The 26,467-nt window shown below is 40.3% G+C and overlaps 1 protein-coding gene across 9 annotated transcripts in view; it reads left to right on the top strand.

Moving 5' to 3' along the window:
* PXDNL (peroxidasin like) overlaps nt 1–26,467 on the top strand; it is a 454,660-nt gene that overhangs the window by 194,759 nt on the left and 233,434 nt on the right. For 8 of the 9 annotated variants that reach the window (XM_023248448.2, XM_045049994.1, XM_045049993.1 and 5 more), the window contains exon 3: nt 22,857–22,928. The exons of the other annotated variant lie outside the window; for it this stretch is intronic. In XM_023248448.2, the coding sequence (XP_023104216.2) occupies nt 22,857–22,928 (72 nt within the window). The remainder of the gene's footprint in view (nt 1–22,856; nt 22,929–26,467) is intronic. 9 annotated transcript variants of the gene reach the window in all.

Genomic DNA, 26,467 nt, shown 5'->3' with positions numbered 1-26,467 from the left:
AGCAGGCACTCATGGGAAATAGAAACGCTAGGTGACTTGGGCAAGCATTGTAACAAGGGACCTCGTCACTCTGACTCCACATTCTATTATGTATTCTCCAAATTCTATTGCTGTCTTGTATAACACTTTTTCAAGTACCTACAGTAATTTTTCAGGTTTCTATGTATTATATTTTTTTATTTTTATATCCCCCAGGACTTAGGAATAAATCTTGAACATGGTGGATAACTTTTCATAATAATTATTTAAAAATTTAAATTATTAAAGCTCATGATAATTATTCATTGCTTACCACTTAAACTTTTCATTATTTAAAACTAAGTTTTATTAATAAAACATATAAAATAATGGATAGGTGACGATCATCATTAATTATAAATACTTGTTGTATCTTGACTACTTGATGGTAGATTCATGTTTAAAATGACTTTCGGACTGGGAACCCCCAAGCCCTTGGCTATATCAACTTCCTGGGTTGGATTTTATTTTATTTATTTATTTATTTATTTATTTATTTATTTATTAAAAAAAATTTTTTTTCAACGTTTATTTATTTTTCGGACAGAGAGAGACAGAGCATGAACAGGGGAGGGGCAGAGAGAGAGGGAGACACAGAATCGGAAACAGGCTCCAGGCTCTGAGCCATCAGCCCAGAGCCCGACGCGGGGCTCGAACTCACTGACCACGAGATCGTGACCTGGCTGAAGTCGGACGCTTAACCGACTGCGCCACCCAGGCGCCCCTGGATTTGATTTTAAAAACGTCGCGTCTGCTTTGAGAAAAGGAACACATATGTGTACCAGAAAGACATGGTAAGGTAGAATAGGCTTCCAGTCACCACCTTTTCATTTAATTTCTTTATTTTTAACGCTGACAATCATTCTTTGTGGCAGCTTATGTATAGTGTGCAATAGTTTGTTTTAGACAAGATTTCTATTCGGAGGACTTAAAAGTAAATCTTTTCTATGATGAAACATAAAATGAGCAGAAATAAGACATGGCATGATTAGTGGTAATGTGAAAATGCTAGATTCAAACGCAAAATTACCAGAACAGTTTGGGCAATCAATACTTGGGGGAACAGGACGCCTGACTGTTTTCTTCCTACCTGTGAGAAGGATTCACTTCTGCTCTCAGGGCCTGGGTCCCAGACACCGGCTTTGGGGAGGTAAATCCCACAGCCAGTCACGGGGGCTGAGAAAGCACTGTTCGGATCATCTACAGTTCCTTCCCTGGGAGGTGTTGGGATGGGCAGGATTCACAGTCGCTTCTGGATTCCTTTGTACTCCTGGGGCTGACAGGATGCTGGCAAGAAACCAAGAGGCTATTTACCTATGTGGCTTTCTCTTTCCCGCGGTGTTGAATCTGGAAGCATCGTCTATAACGTTCTTTTCTGAAAACGGCCGAAGAGTGACAGAAATGACAGTGGTAGAGAGGGAGGAACTCAAGAAAAGGGTTTGTCTGCGTGTTGTCCTTTCTTACAGGGCCACTGAGGGAGCCCGGGGGTACGCAGGGCTCTGGGCTGGCTGCTACGGATCACCCCAGCAGAGAGGGAACGTCCTCCAGCACCTTCCTTGCAAAGCGAGGAGATAAGACATGGGCAACCGCAGTGCTTGAAACACAGGCAGAGAGCACGTGATCCAATGCTTCGATAGCCTGGGAGCCGAGTGCACACCCCGCTTGCGTGCACGCATGTGCTTGAAGGGCGAGGGCCAAGCAGCCCAGAGTCGCGAGGAGAAAAGCGAGCGCTTCCTGGATGGTTGCCAGGAACCCTTCCAAATGCTTTGCACTCGTAACCCATTTACTCTTTTTACGAGTCCTCCGAGGTCCCGTTGTGGTCCCAGGCGCTATGAAGCACCAAAGACTGGGTGACACAGGCCAGCTCGGTGGGAGAGCCAGTGTTGAGCCCGGAGTGGGGTGCTCTCCGTCCTCCCTGTGCCGTGGGGTGACTTCCCCCAGGACTGCAAAGAGGAGGGGAGCCTTTCTGCCGTGGAGGATCTAGCTGGAGAGAAGGCAAGGAAGAGGTGAAGTTTCAAGCCAGGAAGCTTAGGAAGTGTTGCATTTCTTCTTGCTGAAGTTCGACAAGTCTAATGTCGAGAAGAGCAGGCTTACACAGGCCCACGGAGTTGGACGGGGGCCCCCCGAGCCTCCTTGACTTCCTGCTCGGAGGTGGGGTGCTGAGGCGCTCTCCCTGGCCAGCCTTCACCTTGGGTTTGGGGTCGGGGAGGAGGGCGCAGGGCCCAGGGGACATCTGAGCCGCAGGAGACAAGAGGCAGGCGAGCCTGCCTTCCCTCCACAGGTCTGAGGCTTGATTTTCTCTTCGTCTGTCAGAAATAAGTCTGTACACCTGGCTGATTTTGCAGAAGACACCGCGGGTCCGGTGGGCTGTGTGGATGACCCGCTTAGCCGGGGAGCCAGGGCTCGAATTTGGCTCCCTTGAGTCCTCATTCACAGCTGTTTCTACCGCCGCTTGTTCATCTTGCCCTTCATGGCTTTTCTGCTCCTTAATTGTCCTGTGGTCACTTTTTATTAGTCTTTTCCTTCTTGAGAGTCCGTGTGTCATAATAATAACGTAAGACCTTATTCTAGATGATTTCTAACATTAACACAAATTGCTTAACATACAGACTGTTACTGGTACATTGTCAGGCGTTAAGTGACCTCAAATCATGTAAAATATCCCTCTGTACCTGTTTTCTGCTGCCGCGTGGCAAAATTACCACAAACTACCTGGCTGGAAACAAAGCCTGTTCCTGAACCCACTGCTCTGTGGGACGAGGGAGGCCTGGCAGGTGTCAGTGGCTGAGTTCATCCCTGGAGGCCCCGGAGAAGCACCTGTTCCCGGGCCATCCGGGTTGTCACAGAATTCAGACCCAGGTAGTTGTAGGAAGGAGGCTCCTGCTTCCTCGCTGACTGTTAGTCGGGACTCATTCTCAGCTGCTGGAGCCCCTCTCTGGTGGGAGGCGGCCCCTCTCCATCTTCACAGCCAGCCATGGCCCACCAAATCCTTCCATGCTTTCCGTCTCTCCGACTTCCCCTTCTGCGGGACGAAGTAGACAAAACTCTACTTTTGAAGGGCCCATGTGATTCTGTCAGTCCTGCCCAGATACTCTCACTTTCATTAACTCGAAGTAAACTGATTCGTTAACTTTAACTCCATCTGAAAAAATTCCTTTTGCATTTGTAAGGTGATACAGTCACAGGCATGATGTTTCATTATATGCAAAGTCTCATCCCTGGGGAGTAGATCCAGTGGGAGGACATCTTAGGATCCTGCCTGTCACACCCTCCCAAGTCTGTAATTCTGCTTCACTTCTTGTATATATACAAATATATTTATGGTCTTGTAATATTATTTTAATGCATTATATCTTTCTCAATAAGATTTTATATGAGCACTTAGTAGGAAATTGATAAACTACTTCTGAATGCTCGTTAGTTTTAGAATACCAATGTTTGCTATTATTCCATTTATATTATGCAGAATACATGCTTGTATGTTACTATAAAGCAATCAAATACTATTCTAAAACCTACAGATTAGTAGCAACTTTATGATGTGTGGAAATCTGTAATATATGCTCACAAATGGGAACAGAAAATTTGAGAGTAATAGTTATAAAATCCAGTTGAATACATAAATACTTGATGTATATTCCTACTCAAGTTTTTAAAGGAGAAATTAGCAAGATAGAAAAGTACGATTTTTGTTCATTTTACAGTATATTAGTAATATGAAAACTATGACTCATGAATCAATCAGTTGCCAAACTTTAAAGGGTAAACTGCAATGCTATTTAGCAATGTTATTTTCATTTCTTTAGAAGTTTACAGAAATAACAATATGTTGTCCTGAGAAGGCACACAAAAGTAATTTATTTAGTTGTTAGGAGAAACTATTTTTGTTTCCTTAAATGACTGAGTTGTAAGAAAGTCCCAGCTGCAAGTATGCAAATGCCATGGTTACCCCCATGAATTGGGCTTTTGTAATATCCTGAATTCCAAGAAAAAATAACAAGCAAGACATTAAGGGTAAATGTTTGCAACATGTTGCCTAAAACCGCTCTGGGAATAAACTGTAGGGCTGTATATGGCAAATTAGGAAAATTTCACATATTGAGAGTTTTTAACCACTCTCAGGATTAAAGACACTTTTGAAACCTTAAAAGTACAAAAAATCCTTTCAGGATATCTTTCAAAAATATGGCTAAAGCCATGTGTCTTCAGCTGTTACTTTCGTTCAGTGACAAATTTCATCCAAATTTTTCTTTGTAACATCTTCGTTGTGTTAAAAAAATACATTTTCAGTTTTTCCTTAAAAATACAAATAGGTTTCCATAGCAAAATTTTTGAAGTCTGATCTTTATTACAGATCATATGCTCCAGATGGTGCCTCCAAGCCTAAAAGTATTTCCCCAAATATACAAGAAGTTGTTAGAACTTTCACCTGTGTAAAAGAATATTGGGACCCAGAAGATTTAGCCATTTAAAAAAAATTTTTTTTAACATTTATTTATTTTTGAGACAGAGAGAGACATAGCATGAGTCGGGGAGGGGCAGAGAGAGAGGGAGACACAGAATCGGAAACAGGCTCCAGGCTCCGAGCCATCAGCCCAGAGCCCAACGCGGGGCTCGAACTCACGGACCGTGAGATCGTGACCTGAGCTGAAGTTGGACGCTCAACCGACTGAGCCACTCATGCGCCCCTAGCCGTTTTTAAATTAAGAGCCACCAACGTTTTTCTGAGTGCTCATTAAGGACCAGACTACCCAAGTTCAGTCCTCATGATAATTGTTTAGGGTAAGGCATCATTATTTGCTATGCTGTGCAGGCTGAGATGGTCCTTTTGGATCTGGGATTCAAACTTATGTCTGCATGCGTCCGGAACCCCAAATTTTAATCACTGTACTTACTGCCACTGTATGACTCATCAGTTCCCAGGTGGAACAGCCTCTTCTTTATTTCAAATTTACCCTCCTCCAAAGCCCCACTCTTCCCCATGAGAGGTGCAGGCAATGACCTTTCACGGGGTGCCCTTCCACCAAGATGTGCATTCTGAGGCATTCCAAGCGGAGAACTCAACTTATCAGTGCGTTTTCCTCTGAAAGGGGAATTAAAATATAAACAGTCGGCTGATAGTTGGAGACTACTGCACCTTTCTCTTTAAAAGCAGATAAGGTTTTCCAAAGGAACACAATAGCAAGTTAAGAGTACCAGGTTCTTAGGATACAGTTCCATCCTGATTCCATGGGATCCATCAGTCCATCAGGCAGGTTTTCTTTCAATTTCTCATTTACTGTTTGGTTTACTGAAGTCCATGGAAATGGAACTTTGTCCCCAGTGCCAACACCTGCTGACTTTCAGATTGTACGGCCTCACCTTTCTGACTGCTTTGTTTGCATTTCCTATTTCTGGCCTATTCTCTGCTTTGGTAATTGCCGGTGTCTTTGCCCGTTAGCCTCAGTCCTGCTGCTGCCATATGGAGAGCCTGGTGACTGGCAGCTTTTGTAGAGAGAGGTAGCACCTGGGGGCTCCGAGGACCATTTTCATTTCACAATGACTCAGTGGGGAGCTGGAACTTGACAGCCAAGAAAGAGGCAGTGAATTTCAAAATGGTGGAGGGTTTTTCAAAAGACCTTTCATAACCATTTGGAAATCTCTGTATTTGAAAAGACCTGGGGTACAGGAGGACTCCTCACTGTGTGTATGTGTCTGTGTGTGTGTGGGGGGGTGTGTGTGTACCACTAGAATCAGAAGGAAAGAGGACACCTTTCAAACCCTCTTGGCTTTATTTTCCCTTTCCATTGTTAATAGTAGAACTAGATCTAACAGGCATTACTTGAACTCTTGAGCCATTTATGTTCTTAAGTAAGCATGCTTGTTTCATTATAAACTGAACGCATATTTAGTGCAGACACCTTGTTAAAATGAAGAAAATTCAGATATAAACTATCAAACCCAAAACAAATCCCAACACTCCGAGAACATTGTCTTGCTAACACTTGGCATATTTCCATTTAGTGCTGACTGATCCAGAAGTCATTATCTTTTAAGTTTCCCAGCCACTACATGGCACATACACACACTGGAATGAAAATCCAGCGTTCTGTTTGTATTTCTGTTTCCAATGGCATCAAGAGAAACAAGAAAATTGTGGCACTCAGTAGAAAAGCATCATACTTGAAGAATGCAATTCTAATTTTGAAGTTAATTACAATAGATTAGATAGAACATTTATATGCTCTGTTTGTGCTATCTTTTGGGCATCTCCTACTCATCTTTTGCAAATTAAAATGTCCAAATGTCATATGATTTCAAGAAATGGGTCAATAAAATTCTATTGCTTTTAAATTTCATATGCATTTATTCAGTTTAAAGGGGTTAGGGAAGATTGGGGTAGCCTTTGCGCAAACTGTCAAATTGGTGAATTATGCTTTTGATTTATTTTCTCAAACTTCCCTGGGGTTTTCTGTGAATAGTGCAACCTCCTGACACTTCTCAGACCCTCTTTGGTTCCTTTCATTTGTGCATGTGTGTGTACACACATCCATGTATATACATATACATACACAGATATAAATACAGATGTGGATACAAATATATACATGGGTGTATTTTTTTCTAGAAAGAATTTAGTTTAGTTTCCAGCCCAACAGAGACGCAACCAATGGATTTATACTTTGGCGCATTTAGGCACCTCAATTATAGTCTCTCCCAGACTTAAGCCATGACCAACCCTGACTCCACATCTCTGTATCCCCCTGGCCGTATTTTCCTTCTTGGTAAGTGATGATGCCATTGTTCTGGTAATCCAGATTTGCAATTTGGGAGTAGCCTTTGATATGCATTTATGCCTCCATAGTCAGTAGCTTATTAACCATGATTTTATCTCTAATCCTTCAGTCCATTTTTCTCTCCTCAGCTTTGATTTGGGTTTTTGGCAAGTCTTCCTTGGATCATGGCAGTAATTCCCTTTATTAGGCAGCGTCTGACAGGAAACAGTGGTACACACAAATTGGGCATTCTGAGGAGAGTTTAGCTCAGGGACTGTTACAAAGGTTTGGGGATGGTGTAGAAAAATACACAGAAAAAATGCAGCATCCTATGCTTAGCCTTATCCCGTGACTTCATCCCGCCTGAAGGGTAACAGGAGAGAACAAATATCAGACCTAGATGCGGACACACAGAGAGCTGTGGAGAGAGGCATTTAACAGAATTGTGGCCTGAAGCTGGAGGCTGGCAGTCCTCTGCAAATCTGTAGGTAGGAAGCTGGGGAGTAGATACTGCCATTTTGTTCTCCTTCCTCCCTTCGGGATCTTGCTGCTGCTCCGCGTTGGCTGAAGCTAACTGGAAGTCCAAGGGCAAAGGAGCCGTCGTTTTCTAGTTTTAGTTCCTGTAGGTCAGCACAGGGCCAGGTGGAAAATGGCTAAAAATGGATCCCGACGGCAAACAGAAACTACTCCAGCCTCCTTTCACTGTCTTGCTCTACCTCCCTCCACTCTAAACGAACAAGATAAAAGAAGTCTTCCTCTTGTCACATTCCATCCTAAATGTGAGACAGAAACTATTAAACTCCTAGAGGAGAACACAGGCAGGAACTTCTTTGACATTGGCAGTAGCGACTTCTTTCTAGATACATCTCCTGAGGCAAGGAAGCAAAAAAGTAAACTTTTGGGACTTCATTAAAATAAAAAGCTTCTGCACAGTGAAGGAAATAAAAACAAAACCAAAAGGCAACCTACAGAATGCGGGGAGATATTTGCAAATGACATATCTAATAAAGGGTTAGTATCCAAACTACATAAAGAATTTATAAAAGTCAACGCTCAAAAAATGTGTAATCTAATTTAAAAATGGGCAGAGGGCATGAATAGACATTTTTCTGAAGCAGACATACTGATGACCAGCGGACACATGAAAAGATGCTCCCTGTCACTCATCAACAGGGAAGGACAAATCAAAACCACAATGAGACACCACTTCCCACCTACCGGCACGGCTAAAATCAACAACCCAAGAAACAACTGCTGCTGGCGAAGATGTGGAGAAAGGGCAACCCTCTTGCACTGTTGATGGGAATTCAAACTGGTGCAGCCACTCTGGAAAACAGTATGCATGTTCCTCAGAAAGTGAAAAATAGAACTACCCTGCAACCCAGCAAGTGCACTACTAGGTATTTATTTACCTAAAGAGTACAAAAATGCTAATTCAAACCTATGGCCTACCCCAGAATTTAAAGAGTGTCAATTGTACAGCATTCTACAGATAAAAAGCATGTAAAAAAACCCTGTTTATAGCAGCATTATCTACGATAGCCAAATTATGGAACTTGCCCAAGTATCCACCAGCTCTGGATAAAGAAGTAATGGTGGATTAAATGGATAAAATTCCAATACAATGGAATATTACTTAGCCATTCAAAAGAATGAAATCTTGCCATTTGCAATGACATGGAAGGAGCTAGGAGGATAATGCTAAGTGAAATAAGTCAGAGAAAGACAACACCAACTGATTTCACTTATATGGGGATTTTAAGAAACAAAACAAATGAACAAAGGGAATATTTTGATTACTGATTTGATTTTTGTGCTGATTACCAGTGTGTTCACATTTTCTATTTCTTCCTTTTTCAGTTTTGGTAGTTTATAAGTTTCTGGGAATTTATCCAGTTCTTCTAAAAATTTTTTTTTTCAATGTTTATTTATTTTTGGGACAGAGAGAGACAGAGCAGGAACGGGGGAGGGCCAGAGAGAGAGGGAGACACAGAATCGGAAACAGGCTCCAGGCTCCGAGCCATCAGCCCAGAGCCCGACGCGGGGCTCGAACTCACGGAGTGCGAGATCGTGACCTGGCTGAAGTCGGACGCTCAACCGACTGCGCCACCCAGGCTTCCCTATCCAGTTCTTCTAGGTTGTCCAATTTGTTGGCATTTAGTTTTTCATAATGTTCTCTTGTAATTTTTGTATTTCTGTGGTGTTGATTGTTTTCTCCTCTCACTTGTAATTTTGTTTACTTGGGTTCTTTCTCTTGTCTTTTTGATAAGTCTGGCAAGGGGTTTATCAATTTATTCATTTAAAAAATTTTTTTTAAAAGAACCAGTTCCTGGTTTTATTGCTCTGTTCTATTTACTTATTTATTTTTGGTTTCTATATCATTTATTTCTGCTCTAATCTTTATGATTTACCTCCTTCTGCTGGCTTTAAGCTTTATTTGTTGTTCTTTTTCTAGCTCTTTTTTGTGTAAGGTTAGGTTTTTTCTTGCTTCTTAAAGTAGGCCTCTCTTGGTATAAACTTCAATCTTAGAATCACTTTTGCTGCATCTCAAAGGTTTTGAACTGTTGTGTTTTCATTTTCATTTGCTTCCATGTATTTTTTCTTTCTTTTTTTATTTCCTGGTTGACTTATTCATTGTTTAGTAGCATAACCTCCTTATATTTGTGGTCTTTCCAAATTTTTTCTTGTGGTTGACTTCTAGTTTCATAGCATTGTGGTCAGAAAAGGTACATGGTATGATTTCCATCTTTTTGTATTTGTTGTAGCCTGTTTTGTGACCTAATATGTGATCAACTATGGGGAATGTTCAATGTGCACTTTAAATAAGTGTGTATTCTGCTGTTTTAGGCTGGGATGCTCTGAATATGTCTGTTAAGTCCACCTGGTCCAGTGTGTCATTCATAGCCATTGTTTCCTTGTTGATTTTTCTACTTAGGTGATCTGCCCCTTAGCGTAAGTAGGGTGTTAAGGTCCCATACTGTCATTGTGTTATTATCAATTAGTTCCTTTATGTGCATTATTAACAGTTTTACATATTTGGGTACTCCCATGTTAGGTTCACAAATATTTGCAATTGTTGTATCTTACTGTTGGATTGAGCCCTTTATGACTGTACTGTTCCCTTCTTTGTCTCTTTTTAGTCTTTGTTTTAAAGTCTAGTTTTTCCACTCTAAGTATTGGTACTCTGACTTTCTTTTGACATCCATTTGTGTGATAAATGTTTCTCTACCCCTTCACTTTCAATCTGCAAGCATCTTTAGGTCTAAAATGAGTCTCTTGTAGGCAGCATATAGAAGGGTCTTGTTTTTGTTTTTTTTTTTTTATCCATTCTGACACCCTATATCTTTTGATTGGAGTGTTAATCCATTTACACTCAAAGTCATTATTGATAGATATGTATTTATTGCCATTTTATTACTTGTTTTGTCCTTGTTTTGGAGATTGTCTCTGATCCTTTCTTGTCTTTGTCGTTTTGGTCTCTCCTATGACCTCAAGGAGTCCCCTTTAATATTTCTTGCAGAGCTGGTTTAGTGGTCGTGAACTCCTTTAGTTTTTGTTTGTCTGGGAAAATCTTTGTCTCTCATCCTATTCTGAATGACAGCTTTGCCAGATAGGGTATTCTTGGCTGAAGATTTTTTCCATTCAGCACTTTGAATATATCATGCCACTCCCTCTGGCTTGTCAAGTTTCTTTTGCGAAATCTCCAGCTCTCCTTATGGGTTTTCCCTTGTAAGTTAAAGACTTCTTTTGTCTTGCTGCTTTTAGGATTTTTTCTTTATCACTGTATTTTGCAAAAGTAATTACCATAGGTCTTGGTGTTGGCCTGCTTTTGTTGATTTTGGTGAGAGTAGTGTGTGTCTCCTAGATCTGGATGTCTGTGTCCTTCCCCAGATTAGGAACGTTTTCTGCTATTATTTCTTGAAATAAATTTTCTGCCCCCTTTTCTCTCTCTTCTTCTTGGAGTTCTATAATATGAATTATATTATGTTTGATGGAGTCACTGAGTTCCCTAAGTCTATGCTTGTGTTACATAATTGTTCTTTTTCTCTTCTGTTCAGCTTCATTATTTCTATATTTTGTCTTTAAGGTCTTAATTCATTCTTCTGCTTCTTCCAGCCTGTGTTGCTTGCATCAAGACTGTTTCCAATCTCATTAATGCATTCTTCATTTCTTATTGATTCAGTTGTGATTCTTTAACTTTGTGGTAAGGGTCTCATTGATGTCTTCTTTTCTCAAGCTCAGTGAGTATCCTTATGATTGTTGCTTTAAATTTCCCATCAGGCACATTACTTACAACTATTTCACATAGATCTCAGGCTTGGGTCATATCTTGTTCTTTCATTTGGTATAAATTCCTCCCTCTTGACATGTTGTCTAAGTCTCTGCCTTCTTCTTTGTGTTAGAAAAGCCCGTTATGTCTCCTGCTCCTGAAAGTAAGTAATCGTCTAATGAAGACGAGATCATACAGTGACCAGAGTCTGACACTTCAGGGAGTGTCTCCAGTGTGTGGTGCACTGCTCTGCTGTTGTGTTCTGGCTACTCTGTCCTTCAGGCCAGTCATCTGCAGAGGCTCTCTTTTTCTGCTGTGGGCATTGTTTAGTCCCTAGGCTGAATGTGGCAGGTTTTAAGTAGGTGTGCTCTGATGTGCTTGTGAAATGAGACCTGACACCACTTCCATGAGAACTGGGCCCTCTAGAGCTCTCTGGTCAGGAGATGTGATGTGGGTAGAGGGCCTGCTGCACTGGGACTCGGGCAAACTTGACTGAGATAGACAGTGACGCCAGGGCACCGGGGATGAGGTTCAGTGCGAGCACGTTAAGTAGCCGGTGTGAGCTCTGTGCTTCTTCTTACAGGCGGATCTGTTTTTACGCCGAAGAGCAGAGGAGGTAAATGGCACCAGTCAGCTTTTTATGGGAAAGGTGTCTCCACGAATGCTGCCTCTCAGGAACATGCTCCAAGAAGAGTGAATAATTTCTCTACTGTGTGCCCCAAGCATTTTTCAGATTGCTATTTCCATGCTCTCTGCCCCTGGGTTGTTTGCCTGTATTCTCTCCAGAAACGGTACAGCACCCTTCATGTTCTATCTCAGCCAAGCTTGCTGACGTTTACAACCCCTGGCTTAAGCTCTGCTAGTAGAAGAATGAATGAAATTTGGCTTTTCTCATTTTTCAATGGCTTTGTAGAAATATTCTTCTTGTGTGTTTCACTGTGTGTTCCTTTCTCTCTCATCCTTCTCCATGACCATGACTCCCCTCCCTCTGCAGCACACATAACTCTTCTCTCTCCTAAGCTGTGTCTACACTTTCTGCCTTCTTCAGTATGCACTCTTCTTTCCCTTTGGTTGTGGGGTTTGGTCTGTCAGTCTTTAGGTCAGTTTCCAGGGTACTTAGGATGATTTGATAGCTATCTGGTTGTGTTTGTGGGACAAGATGAGGCTTACCACCATATTTCAACTTTTTATTTATGCATACTTTTTATACTATTATCAAAAGCAATTTTACACTAATTTATTGAGAATGTATCCCAGGTAGGTCCAGAGTTGTGTGCCATGTTAATGATGGGTTGGAAACTTAAATCCAAGGTGGGATCCAAGTGCCATTAATCCCAAACTGCACAAGAGTCATGGTCTTAATTGGTGACCAGCAATTGAGGAGAGCAGAGCAGAGTGGTTAAGGGGGGATATCTCTTCTTATAGGAACTAAAAGGCATAATTTGTGTTTAGGATGGCTATCTCAAGGAGATAAACCTTTTCCCAAAACCATGGGCTCTTTTTGTTTTTTTCTTTGATTAAATTTAAAGTATTAGACCCATTCCTCAAGGCTAGAACTCAGTGTTGAAAAAATTGAGCAGTTATTGAAGAAAGTCAATAACAGGTGACCTTGTTTTTTAGTCTAACCAGGCACAGAGTAACAAATTCATGAAAAATGGGGCTTTGAGAACATCGCACATACAGGACAGGAAGTCAGAGAATTCCTATGGTTTTAAGGGAGGCAGCTCCTGGGCAGTTGTCTAGGTATGATGGTTGTTACCTGGTGACGTCAGAAGCTTCTCCATACATTTAAGATTTTGGGAGCTTCCCTCAACCCCCCGAGGAACAAGTTGAAATAAAGAATGTTTAAAGTAGTGAACAGCTAGCTCTCCAGAAGTTCTCCTGGAAACAGCACACAAACACTCTTGTTCTTTGTTTCCCTTTAAAGATTGCTGGTTTCTCTCATTTTTGCCTATGCTATTCTTGCTCTTGGATTCATCCTTATACCTTAATTAGTCTGTTTGTGATTTGTCTTACCTTTGTTTCCTGTCTCCTACCACTTCTCTTCACCACTATCACTATGTTGGTCCGTTACCTCAATTCACCTTAGCTTCCTGCTTCCCACCTCTAGATTCTGCCTACTTTTCTCCTCTCCTTCTTCTCATACTTTGATCAGCTGTAACATTTAACCTGTAGGAAGTGAGATGGTAGGCTGCCACAACACCAAAATAGGTTTTGTGACTACTGTATATCATTCTTATTAGTTATTACTCCCTTGTACATGAAAATTGAGGCTGGGAAACTGGAGACCGTAGCTGGGATCCTTCTTGAGGCCTCAGACTCAGTGAGTCTTAGCTGAGCATGGTTTCTTTCCACAGGGGATATTTGTTGCAACTGGCAGAGGGGATGCTCCAGCATCTAGAGGATAGATCCCAGGGGTGCTACTAACCATCCTGTAATCCACAGGACATCACATCTCCCAACACAGAGTTATCCAGCTTCAATTATCAACACAGCTAACGTTGAAGACCCCGGTCTTGGGAACACTATATTCCATTGGATTTCCTGAGGTCTTTCCAAAGAGAAGCCTTTATTTCCAGGTCATCCTTTACCACCCTGTCCCTACTGTCATCCTCACACTCTATAAATAACCAACCCGACGTCCCTCTCATTTTCTATTTCCATATATATTATTATCTTATTTCAATCCCAAGTCAATTGTGGGGTATCCCGCTCAGTGTTATTATGATGATTTATTTAAAAAAATTTTACAGATGGACAAATTCAAACTCCAAAATACTCAGCACTCAAAAGATTTATTGAAGATTAGAACACATAATATTTTTATTAAATAGTGCTTCTTGCAGTGCCCTAGAGTCTCTCTTTTAAAGCTGCCATTCATCCTTAGAGAGTCATAAAAGCTTTAGAAATGACTTTATAAGAAGTCATAGCTAACACAATGGAATCTTGAGAGTTTTCAGGTTAATCTTCGTAGAATTGGCAGAGGGCTGGGGGTCTGGGTTAAGTGATTTGGGAGAGGATCTCATCAATTTGAGTATTTCTACATTCAAGACTCACTGAAAATAAGGTTCAAAGCAGGAAATGAAAGAAATCTTTCCTTTTGCCTCACTAAATTAAATTTATTTTCTCTTTTTCTTCACCTTATTAATTCTTTGTGGCATAATGATTAAAAAGGAAGCCCAGAGGTCAATGAAAGTGGTCACAGCATCCATCAGCTTTCTTATTGTGCTGAGCAGTATCGGTGGGTAGGGGAGACATTTCTCCTGATAGTATAGTGGCTTCCCAATAATTTCAACAAGCCACCATTGATTACTTGTTGTAAGGGTAGAGAATTGGTTGAGAGTCATGGTGATAATGAGCAGCCCAACAGCCAAAAATAAGTGGACTTCATATCACCTTTGTTATGACCATTAGGGATTGCAGCTTCCTGAGGTTGACAAAGAAAATGAGATATTAATTACGACTATTAGTGCAAATTAATTCTCAAAGATGGCCTGCAGTGTTCCGTGGCTGGAATGCCTTGGACTGTCATCTGAGGGCATAGGAAAGTTCTTCCAGTTGCTTTCACTTCTCGGGTCTACCACTATACCGAATGGCCTGTGGGATGTTGGAGCTTGACATTTAATAAAATATTTGTCTCTTAAGTGCCTAAATATATGGGTCAAACTGTATTTCACAATATATCTAAGCATGTTAGCTTATCAGAAGGAAAATATCCCAAGCACATAAGCTTTAGAAAATTGTATGAGGCGGAGAGGCAAGTTCTTTCTGGGATACAAGGCACTTTTTAGTTACTAAAGGTTTTGGGGGGGACCTGGGTGGCTCAGTCGGGTAAGTGTCTGACTTTGGCTCAGGTCATGATCTCATGGTTCATGGATCTGAGCCCCGTGTCGGGCTCTTTGCTGATAGCTCAGAGCCTGGAGCCTGCTTCGGATTCTGTGTCTCCCTCTCTCTGCCCCTTCCCCACTCACACTCTGTGCCTCTCTCTTTCAAAAATAAATAAACATTAAAAGAAAAGAGGTTTTTGGGAGGTTGTGGGAAATGTGAGAAAAGTAACCGTGCCTTTCAATGCAGTAGCCTATGGAGGGAGCCATCTATGTGGCTTGATACGTGGCTCATCCAAAATGAGATGTACTTTAAGTATGAAACATGTTTGGGTGGCAAAACATCTGAAAATAAGAGTCTAAAAGAGTCTAAAAGAGAGAGACAGAGACAGAATGCAAGTGGGTTAGGGGCAGAGAGAGAGGGACACACAGAATCCAAAGCAGGCTCCTGGCTCTGAGCTGTCCGCACAGAGCCTGATGCGGGGCTCTGACTCATGAGCTGTGAGATCATGACCTGAGCCAAAGTTGGAGGCTCAACCAACTGAGCCACCCAGACACCCCTCTTTTTACTTTTTTAAAAATGTAACTACTAGAAAATTAGAAATTCTATATGTCACTTGCCTTTGTTGCTCACATCGTGTTTCTATTGGGCATCCTGCTGTAGATGTTTGGGTTTTTTTTTTTAATTTTTAATGTTTATTTATTTTTGAGAGAGACAGAGACAGAATTCAAGTGGGTTAGGGGCAGAGAGAGAAGGAGACACAGAATCCGAAGCTTGTCAGCGCAGCGCCCGATGCGGGGCTCAAACTCACGACCCGTGAGATCATGACCTGAGCCGAGGTCAGACGCTTCACCAACTGAGCCACCCAGGCGCCCCAACCTGCTGTAGATGTTTAAGGCTAATTTCATGTCCCTGAAAACTCTGCCTTTGAAAGTTTGGCTTAAGTACCCTATAGTTAGAGAGTATTGTTTCTAATGTGGCAGGTGCTCACCCCTGAAGATTTATCCTGTTTTGTCTTTGTCATTGGGCTAGCAAGAACCATGAGGGTGAAGCTTCGTCTGTTTCACAGCCCCGCTGGAATATGAGTGATAGCGTTGCTAGCTGTCAATCTCTGATAGGCACGTTTTCACTTCGTTAAAAATATGCTGTGATGAGAAACAGACTCACATTTCATCAGTTTCACTGTTGTGAGAGTCAACACAAAGAGACATTCAAAATGAGACTTTTTTTTTAATGTTTATTTATTTTTGAGACAGAGAGAGACAGAATGCGAGTGGGGGAGGGGCAGAGAGAGAGGGAGACACGGAATCAGAAGCAGGCTCCAGGCTCTGAGCCATCAGCCCAGAGCCCAACCCGGGGCTCGAACTCACGGACCGCGAGATCAGGACCTGAGTTGAAGTCCAACGCTTAACCGACTGAGCCACCCAGGCGCCCCAAAATGAGACAACTTTTAAGGTCTCTTTAGGTGTAACATTCTAGGATGATCTGCACTGCAGGATCATGTCAGCTTCTCGTCACACGTGTGAGTAATTTAACAAGAGGTGATTTTTTCCTTGTTTGCTGAAGTCAATCACACCACAATTCACAGTCATATAGCATTTGGCGTCTTTTTTTTTTTTTTTTTTAGAAGAGCATCTAACCTTAATTTTTCTTTTATTCAACATTAAGAAATTACTTTTATTTATTATTAAACTCATAACTTAAGAGCCTTATCTCTGATGTTGGATTTTAAAAGGTACTTAGTAAATTTATATTATTCTGTACACCTGGCCTTGGGATTCTCTTTTTAATACTGGAATAAAATGGCCAAACCTGGGTGAGAGGCCAGGAAAATTGGAAAAGAGTATCTAATCTGACCTATTTTACATTTCAGCAAATCTATCCTATCGGCTGGGTAATTTCAAATTTCATAGCCTGCCTCCTTCAAAATAGATTTAATATTGTTAACTATATGCACATAAGAGAGAAATGTCTTTGATGTAGTATATGTCATCATATCTTTCATAATCATATCCCGGAAGGAATGTTTGTATTTAATATGGTATAATACAAGAATATAGAAAAAACAGGGGTGGCTGGGTGGCTCAGTCTGTTAAGTGTCCAACTTTTTCTCAGGTAATGATCTTATGGCTCATGAGTTTGAGCCCCACATAGGGTTGTCAGTGTAGAGCCTGCATAGGATCCTCTGTCCCCTTCTCTCTCTGCCCCTCCCCTGCTCCTGCTCTCTTTCTCTCTGTCTCAAAAATAAATAAACATTAAAAAAAAAAAAAGAACATACAAAAGTACTAGGTATCTGACCTTGGGGAATTTACAAACACTAAATTCTTCTATCTAAAGTTGGGGAGAGATTTACTATAGTTAGCAATTATTTCTGAGTAGTGTCTTTTTGTTTGTTTGTTTTTAACTTTCTTTGTATGTGTCTGTGTTGTCTACTTTTTCTATAATTAGCACAGGTTATTTATGTAGCATTATAGTTTCAATATAGGTGACATGAAGATCACATGTTCCTAGTGCTGTGTGAGCTCAGAGGAATAGACATTAGCTCTGTATGTTGGAAGAGGACACAATAGCTGTTGTCTGTCTGTATGTATAATATGCACTAAATGCATGCGCATTCCAATTATTTAGATTTAGAATGTTCAAAAAAGCTTAACATTAATGTCTTACACTAACGTTAAGGCCTAAAACTTTTTAGAAATCTAAGTGCATAGACAAATTTTTCAATATTAATAATGGATTTTACAGATTGGATAATATACTTATTTTACTGTAATTTTGTAAGACGTTTCTTAAAGTCGTTCTGCTCTGCCTGCTATATTACTAAAAATGCACCCTTTCTTTAGTTTTGGTCTAGGTCTAAAAATGTCACATTTTTAGTTACTGCTTGTAATAATTATTTGTGGTGAGACAATATATGAGCACAATTGGCAGTATTTTGTCAGTGTCCTGTTTCCTTGTTTACACTTGACTGGTGAATTCTTTTTTAATTTTCTTCTCCCTTCTAAAATTTCTAGTCTATAACTGGCATAATTCTTTACGGTGAAAGACTAAAATGTTCTTTGGTACCATTATTTATATCACTAAGAGGTGGTATTCCATGACATTAGGTCAGAGAGAGGAGAGACAGGAGTTATCATTATGGAAAGACGACAAGAGTATCATGGTCAACATAAGATACGATTGTATAATGGAAACACCCACAATCAACTGACAGGAGAATACCTCTTTTAAATAGTTTAGATAAGTGGAAAGACAAATCACATTCTTAGAGAGGTAAAATCAATATGGTAACATTTAAATGCTAATTAAAGTATCCAGGGGATTTTTCTTTTTTTAATTTGAAGAATGTTCATAAAGTATGCTGGGGTGGGTGATGGGTGGGGGGGGGTGGCTCTACAAATAACCATTAAAATTACTATTTTAAAAAGAAGAGGGGTAGGAACTACCCTATATAGAAAACAAAACAGAACACAACATTTGAAATATTTCTATCCTAATGTGTCTAGAAATAGACCCAGCTCATGTCAAAGATATGTATATGATTATATTAACATTGCAAATCACAGAGGAAATATGACTATGTAGGTCAATAATAATGACAATACATAAGTAATTTGGAAAAAAATAAAAAATTAATTACAGATAAGTCAGATATTTAAGCATCAAAATAAAACCACAATAGCTTAAGGAAAAATAAGCTTTTAATGCAATTTTAGATTCAGAGAAGCCTAAGCATGACACAAAATCCCAAAGCTATGAAAGAAATGACTAACAAATTTCATTACATAAAAATTTGAAACATTTTAAATCTTATGATATAAATAATATAAATATATATTTATAATATAAATATAAATCATATAAATCTGTATGATGTAAATGATAGAGAGCTGAGGGGCGCCTGGGTGGCGCAGTCGGTTAAGCGTCCGATTTCAGCCAGGTCACGATCTCGCGGTCCGTGAGTTCGAGCCCCGCGTCGGGCTCTGGGCTGATGGCTCAGAGCCTGGAGCCTGTTTCCGATTCTGTGTCTCCCTCTCTCTCTGCCCCTCACCCGTTCATGCTCTGTCTCTCTCTGTCCCAAAAATAAATAAACGTTCAAAAAAAAATAATACTAAAAAAAAATAATAATAATAGAGAGCTGAAAGTACAAACTATAATCTTGAAATACTGTTCCTGACATGTTATAAGCAAAAATTTAAATTTTTTACATGCAAAGAGTTCTTAGCAAATTAATAACAATAAAGAACCAAGTGGAAATACAGAAAGGATCTATGTATTTACGTTACAGAAAAGGAATCAAATGACCATCAGTATGCACTTTCAAAATAGCTATATCTTTCTTTTACTTCAGAACATTTAGATTTGAAGGCTTAAAATTTCAAAAGATAGAGAGGACAGTTTATCCCTTGGATCTGTGAAAGAATTTGTCACTCACAGAGAGATTCCACATGTAAATCTACCTTTTCCTTTGAGAAATATGCTTGAGGAGCCGATACATCCAATGGTAGAAGTGTGTCCTTTAAATCTGCCTAGTTTTTTCTTCCTTTCCTCCCCTACCCCTAGCCTTTTTTTTTTTTTTAACTATTTGAACTGCAAATGATTTATATGGAGCTTATAATAATGCAAGTATTTTTAGTGGTATTAGTGGTGGCAAATTTTCAAAAGATAGTCATTACTAATTTGGGTCAAGAATCTCTTGGTAAACTACGGAATCATGGGTTACAGTCATTGAAAGTGTCAGACTATTTACTTCAGGGAGCACGGAAATGAAGTGTTAAGGGTAATCCTGCCGTGTTAAGGGTAGCAGAACCATATTTCTGGAGAGTGTCCAAATGAAAAGTAAACATAATTATAAAGCTGAAACAGATTAACGTTATTGCCACTTACCAAAAAACCCCTATTTTATTTGTACTTAAATGTAGGTATAATGATTCACTCTCAGTAATTCTTGGCATTACCTTGAATGGAAATTTCATTTGACACAGGAGAAAGCTCAATTTTGCTTCTCCCCACGTTGATGGATACATAACTATGCAAAATCTTTTATCTTTCCAATAGTTACGAATTGCTTTTTAACAAAACATTCCCGCCCACACAGTGTGCGTTTGTCTATCAAGTGTGACGTGGGAAACAAAGGCAAAAGAAAAAATTAAATTTCCTTACTACTTACAGCCCATTGACAAGTCCTTGAAACAGGCAGAGTGACCTTTCTCTGGGAGGTATCCCTAACCTCCTCCCAGCTTGAAGGTATATCATCATTCACCCACCACAACCCCAGTGCAGCGCTTTCTGCCCACGGGTCCTACGCCTATGCTTGAATAAGGCCACCTTTTTGTACCAAACAGGGCTCAAGAATTCTTTCTTGGCCATCAGCTCCAAATCCCATTTCCACATCAGAATGTCCGAGTATGTGTGTGGGAGACCATTTCAACAATGAAAGATAAGGTTAATAAAACCAGCCCGTCAGTCTGTTGCTGGTTTTTCTCCCCACAAGGTCCTGATCATCAGGATTGCAGACGTCCTGTTTTCAGGAATTATTTTATTTCCTCAATAAAAGTGTAACATTTTTCTTGGGGGTGTTGTTTGCTTCTCTTTTTCCCCCTCCCTGGCAAAATAGGCAATATTAGGATATAGAATATAACCACGCATTTTCTAAAGCATGCATTGATTTTTTTGTGAAAGGATGTTAGATATTGTTTTATGTCCTGAATGTCCATAGAATTACTCATAAATTTTGAGTACACCTCCTTTATGAAAAATTTTAAAAAATAATATATATGACAATGACTATAATCATTTAACCAGAACATTGTTAGGAATACGTTCCATCCGTTAAAATTACAACAAAGGTATTTTGATGAAAAACATACTGCTTTGAATAAACCTTAACAAGTTATATGTACTTATGATTGGAAAACACATTCAACTGTGAACCACTTTAATGGATTTGTTTCCTGTCAGCAATAAAAACATTTCTAAGAAAACCTATGAGTTAAATTGCTTGATCGCATACTTTAGATTATTAACACTCATATTGAATTGCAACATTAAAGAAATAAAAACAACTTCAGTGCAATTGTAGAAATTGAATGTTTTTTATTTTTAACAAAATTTAGATAACTGCATAAGAATATGCAGAATATAGGCTTTGAGCACTTTTTATGTACTGAAGAAAGATGAATGAGGATAAGTAGTATTTTTTCCTTTTTCAGTTGTGGTATTGAAAGGCACTAATGACTAAAGGCATCCTTTGTATTAAGTGGATCAACTCTTTCCTAGGCACTAGGCACTGGGGAGAATTAAGAAGCTAGTCAGTTTCCTATATTCTGTGTTTCAGATGAGATTGAGACTCTCTACACACACATACCATGTAGCACACAGACAAACCTATCACATAGAAGGTGCACAGACTACATATACACCCACGCATGCATGTGCACGTACACATATTCAAATATGCATCTATGTGCACACATATGCATATAAACACACGTATGTAAATATATGCATGTGTGCGTATGTACGTATACTTTTTTCTACATGTGTTGTTGCATGTGTTTAATAGAATGTGGGGACAGAATAGTCATTCTTCAAGTAAAAATAGTTGTACAATGGCAGTTTGGGGATTCTAAAGGAAGTATAGTAATGGATTTTATACATTAGATTAAGAACATGCAGAGACAGTAAATGACAAATTTTCTCAGGACAATGTGACTGCTATTACCTAGATATCAACTATCTGTGTTGCTTTTAGCCAGCTTAAACATTTCTTGAACACATGGTAGACTATAAAGTTGATTAGATCATTGACTGAAGCTCAGAATTATCCATAAAAATGGACATTATCTCTGTATGACATCAACTCTAATGCATGCTGTAGACCGATTGTTCTGCCTCCCTGGTGGCCAGAACGCTAGGCAGAAGTGGCGAGGAGTGTCTTTGGTACCATAGGTGGGGCATTGGATCGTGGCTTCAAATGCTGTTTGGGGAACTGTGTGGCTGAACCTTTAGTTGTGCGTCATGGGGTGAGTAGGTTAGAAACAGTCGTGTTTGGGGTCTCTGGGATGTCTCCGTGTGTATGATGACTAAAACCATCACCTGCTCCATTGGCCAAAACACTGTTTTCCTAATAAGTCATACAAAAAAAAAATGCACGAAACAAATATTTTTATAATACACTCAAAGTGAATCCTTTGACATTTTACTCTGACAGTAGATACTAGAAGCTTTGGAGTATTTAAATGCTATATGATATTCAGAATAATGTGTGCCAATCCAATTAGTAGACATTCCCTGTACATTTAGACATGCCATCATAATTTAAATCTGAAAGAAATTCAAAGTGTATTTAGCAGGAAAAGCAATCTGTAATTTTTATTTGCTCGACTGCTTTTCCAAAGTGTTCAAAGTGGCTGAGAGGTGATTTTCTGTAACTGATTTTCCTGTTCAAATCCAATTTACTTTTGCCACCTGTTATTTTTCTCCCTGGATTTTTTAGAAGTCATTTTTGGACCATTTGATAGTCCTATAATAAGAACCTCACTTCCTATGGTGTAATTGACTCTCAGTTTGACAGTTCAACAAATACACAATGAGAGTCCACTGTGGGCCAAGAGCTGTGATATTTATTTTTCCAAGTAAAGTGCTTAAGCCTGGGTGTATATAACTCTCCATCTGTTTATTTAGAAACATATTCCTCTGTCATTGTGACTTTGTTGATAATTTTCCTTTTATCCCAGGGTTTATAGTCCTCCTTTAGGGGTATTTTTGGGTAATTTAATAAATAGAAATTACTTTTGAAGGCTTTTATGACAAACTACTATTTGAACATAGGCTTTGTTGAGTAGAAAATTATAAATTTGTAAAGTTAATGAACATGTCAGTAAATGTTTTTCTACTATGTAAAGCACTATTTCTAGTAGAACTATTATAATATTTGCAGAGTCTGTTTCTCATTTTGGGATCTTTGTTTGTTTTTGTTTTTTCAGTCTCCTGAACAACAACCAAATCAGACAGATTTCCAGAAATGCTTTTGAAGGACTTGAAAATTTACTTTACCTGTAAGTTGCAAGAAACATCAACAATAACTTATGGTGTTGATAGATTATTTTTGGTCTTTTTGTTTGCTTTAAGCGAAGTAATTCTTCATCTTCTTGAAAACCACTGCCAACCTTTACACAAAACACATTTGAACATTTCTAAGTGAAGCCAGTTGTTGCTTTCAGCAGATTATTCATCTGAACACAGTTGAGTATTTGTGCACATTTTTATTCCCTCCCATCCCTGCCACAAAAATTCTAACTTGCCGAAAAATAAAAACAAAACAGTTTGTCCAACTTTCACATTCAAATCTAATTAATCAATACTTAGGAAAATTGCATAGATCCTAGAGAAGCTTTTTATATCAACAACTCAGCCATCCAAGACCTTCTGAAGCCAGTGAACACATGACAGTTAGGAACTTTAATGAACCTGGATGAGAACCAATTTTTGGAAAAATTAGCTCACAGATACAACCGTTGACAATTGCGGTGCTCTTTTGTTTATCGCAAGGAAAGGAGAATAAAGCTGTTTCAAACGAGTCCCTATGTTGACTCAGAAACCATGATGGTAAGTTGAAAGTTGGGAGATCCTGACTGGCATGCTTACCTGGAAGACTGAAGGAAGGAACCAGAAGGACATTTGTTTAAACGAGGAGTGAGTCCCACACTTTCTTTTTGAAGAATTTTAAAGACGTAACTAACATTTTTACACAAGTATGTCCATTTGTGGATTCACTTATAAGCACTTTGTATAAAAAGTTGGTTGCTTTCTAGAAGGGAATACGCTATCCTACCTCCTTAGCTCCCTTTTCATTTCAGCAGTAATCATAGAAACTTCCTGAAGCCCGAGATTTCATATCTACACATCAGCTCTGGAGTCTTACAGCCTTTTGTGTTCAGCTGAGATACCCCAGCCTAACAGGCAAGGCTTTGACCAGCTTTTTTTTCTTTTTTTTTTTTTTTAAGTTTATTTATTTATTTTGAGAGAGAGAGAGAGCGAGCGAGCACCAGTGGGGGAGGGGCAGAAAGCAAGGGAGAGAGAGAAGAGGATCCCAAGCTGGCCCCACACTGTCAGCGCAGAGTGTGACGCAGGGCTCGAACACATGAACCGTGAGATCGTGGCCGGAGCTGAAGTCAAGAGTTGGATGCCTAACTGACTGAGCCACCCGGGTGCCCCAGCTTTTTTTTTTTTCAATCATTCCGTCCTAAATTGCTGGTTCCTTCTTAGAATCAGTCCATTCTATTTGCTGTCCTAATTGCTGACATGCCCAGTGTGTCCGTTTTGATCTCCATGTGGGAAACCTTACTAAGGACCTTTCAAGCTTCTAGACTGGTGGCGTGAGTGGCCAGTCCTTATAAGTGAAGGAGCTTTACCCCCTCGTGTTTCATTCCAGGCCTGTGGTTCTGTAATTCTTTACTCACTGGTATGTAAACAGTATCACCCTACAGTAAAACAAGCAAATTAATAAAAAACATAAAAACTTCATAATACTGTAAATAATGCCTTAGAAGAAACTTCATCACTAGTGCAATACTTAGTAAAGAATCTAGTGAAATGGCAGTTATTAGGAAGAAATTAATTTTGGATAAAATGAACCTTCAACATTGCTGGGGCTTGGATCGATGACATGTCCAAGTGCAAGTATCTGCTCTGTGCGAAGGAAGCATGTCACAAAACGTCCAATCAATTATCTGGCCAGTTCAGATACTACTCATTGAAATAGTTTTTTTTTTGTTTTTTTTTTTTAATGTTTGTTGTTTTTTGACAGAGAAAGAGAGAGAGAAAACAGGGGAGGGGGCAGAGGGAGAGGCTCCAGGCTCCGAGCCGTCAGCATAGACCCCGACGCAGGGCTCAAACTCACGAACCGTGAGATCATGACCCGAGCCTGAAACCAAGAGTCAGATGCTTACTTGACTGAGACACCCAGGTGCACCCAGATACAAGTCATTAAATGAAAGATAAAAATCTTCTGCAAGATGTGTGTTTGGGAAAGGAGATAATTTATAAAAGTTTCGTTATGCAGTAGGTTGTGAACAGATTCATGTGGCTAATGAAGTAAATCTTTCCATGTTTTCACTAACACTGCCAAGTAAGGATTACCTGTCAAATCGGAGAAGTTCGTAGGGATTGTATAGGGCTCCAAGATCAATTTGATGCAGACCACACCTGTCTGGATAAGAAGAAAATGGAATTGTAAGGTTTAGAAGAAAATGTCGGGTCTGAGGCAGTTGAAGATGGCCCAACTTTGCCACTTTGTGTCAATAATACCGTAAGGTTACGCTGGCCGTCTGCTGTCATCCTGTGAGCTGATCCATCGAAGATGCTGGGAGCGTACCTGAGCTCTTTGGAGAGAGGATTGACAAACACTATGAAAAATGGCGGCGTTCGTTAATTCGGTGGTCTGTGGAGATGTTGGGGTAGGCAGTGGGGAAGGAACCCGGGTGCTAGTGTATAAAGATGAAAAGGCATGAGTAATACCTATATATGTGTTTGGGGGATAAAGACACACGTACTTATAGGACAATAGGTTTTGTAATATGGGCACATGTAAGACGGTGCCAGAGCAGAGGAAGACCAATTCTGCTTCCCAGTGTGATGGGCAGGTTGGACTTCAAATAAGGGGGTGCTTAGGAATTACTGAATCATCGACCGAAGCTAAGAATTGTCGATATTGCCATGATGGCATCAGCTCTAAGACTGTTGTTTTGTTGTCTTGCCCACTTTTGCCAGAATACTTAACCACAATGTTGAGGAAAATAATATGCAAACGGCATTCACAAGGACCATGTTGACTTTAAGATGGCACGTGTTGGTTGGCGCAGTGGGTGCAGGAAGAAGGAAGGAATGAGCTAACTGGGAGCCAAGGGGTCAGACCGGAAAGACCTTTGACGGGAATCTAGACTGTGTTGTATTGTTGATGAGGAGACGTGGGGAGAGTTCTAGGGGACGGGTGTGACTGGTTCTGCGGTTTGAGAGAGGCCAGTCTGGGAGAACGGGCAGGTTCACTTGAGGCAGAGCCTCAGTGGTGGGAAGGTACGCCAAGGTCGCCTGAAGTGCCGTGCATGAGGACAGCCCGGACGTCGGTCTGCAGTGGGGCTGCGGAGCTGGAGAGGGAATGTGGTTGTAGATTTGTTTGGTGGCTTTCTGGCAGATGAGAGGCAACGTCTGCTCTTCTCACAGGAGATCCCCATTCTTGTCTCGGTCCGTGCCACGAATACTCCGGTTCTCTTGCCACTGCCCTGGGAGCCTTCCCTGGCCCCTTTCCTACTTGTCCTTTCCTTACACATTCCCACTCCTCCACACACCTAGGTTTTATTTTCGACTCCATTCCCTGAGTCTTTTTTTTTTTAATATATATATTTTTGGACATTTATTTACTTTTGAGACAGAGAGAGACAGAGCATGAACGGGGGAGGGTCAGAGAGAGAGGAAGACACAGAATCTGAAACAGGCTCCGGGCTCTGAGCAGTCAGCACAGAGCCGGATGCAGGGCTCGAACTCACGAACCGCGAGATCGTGACCTGAGCCAAAGTCGGACGCTTAACCGACTGAGCCA

Source organism: Felis catus, chromosome F2, assembly GCF_018350175.1.
Source record: "Felis catus isolate Fca126 chromosome F2, F.catus_Fca126_mat1.0, whole genome shotgun sequence".
NCBI classification, from domain to species: Eukaryota; Metazoa; Chordata; class Mammalia; order Carnivora; family Felidae; genus Felis; species Felis catus.
This window is presented reverse-complemented; position numbering and strand designations above follow the sequence as displayed.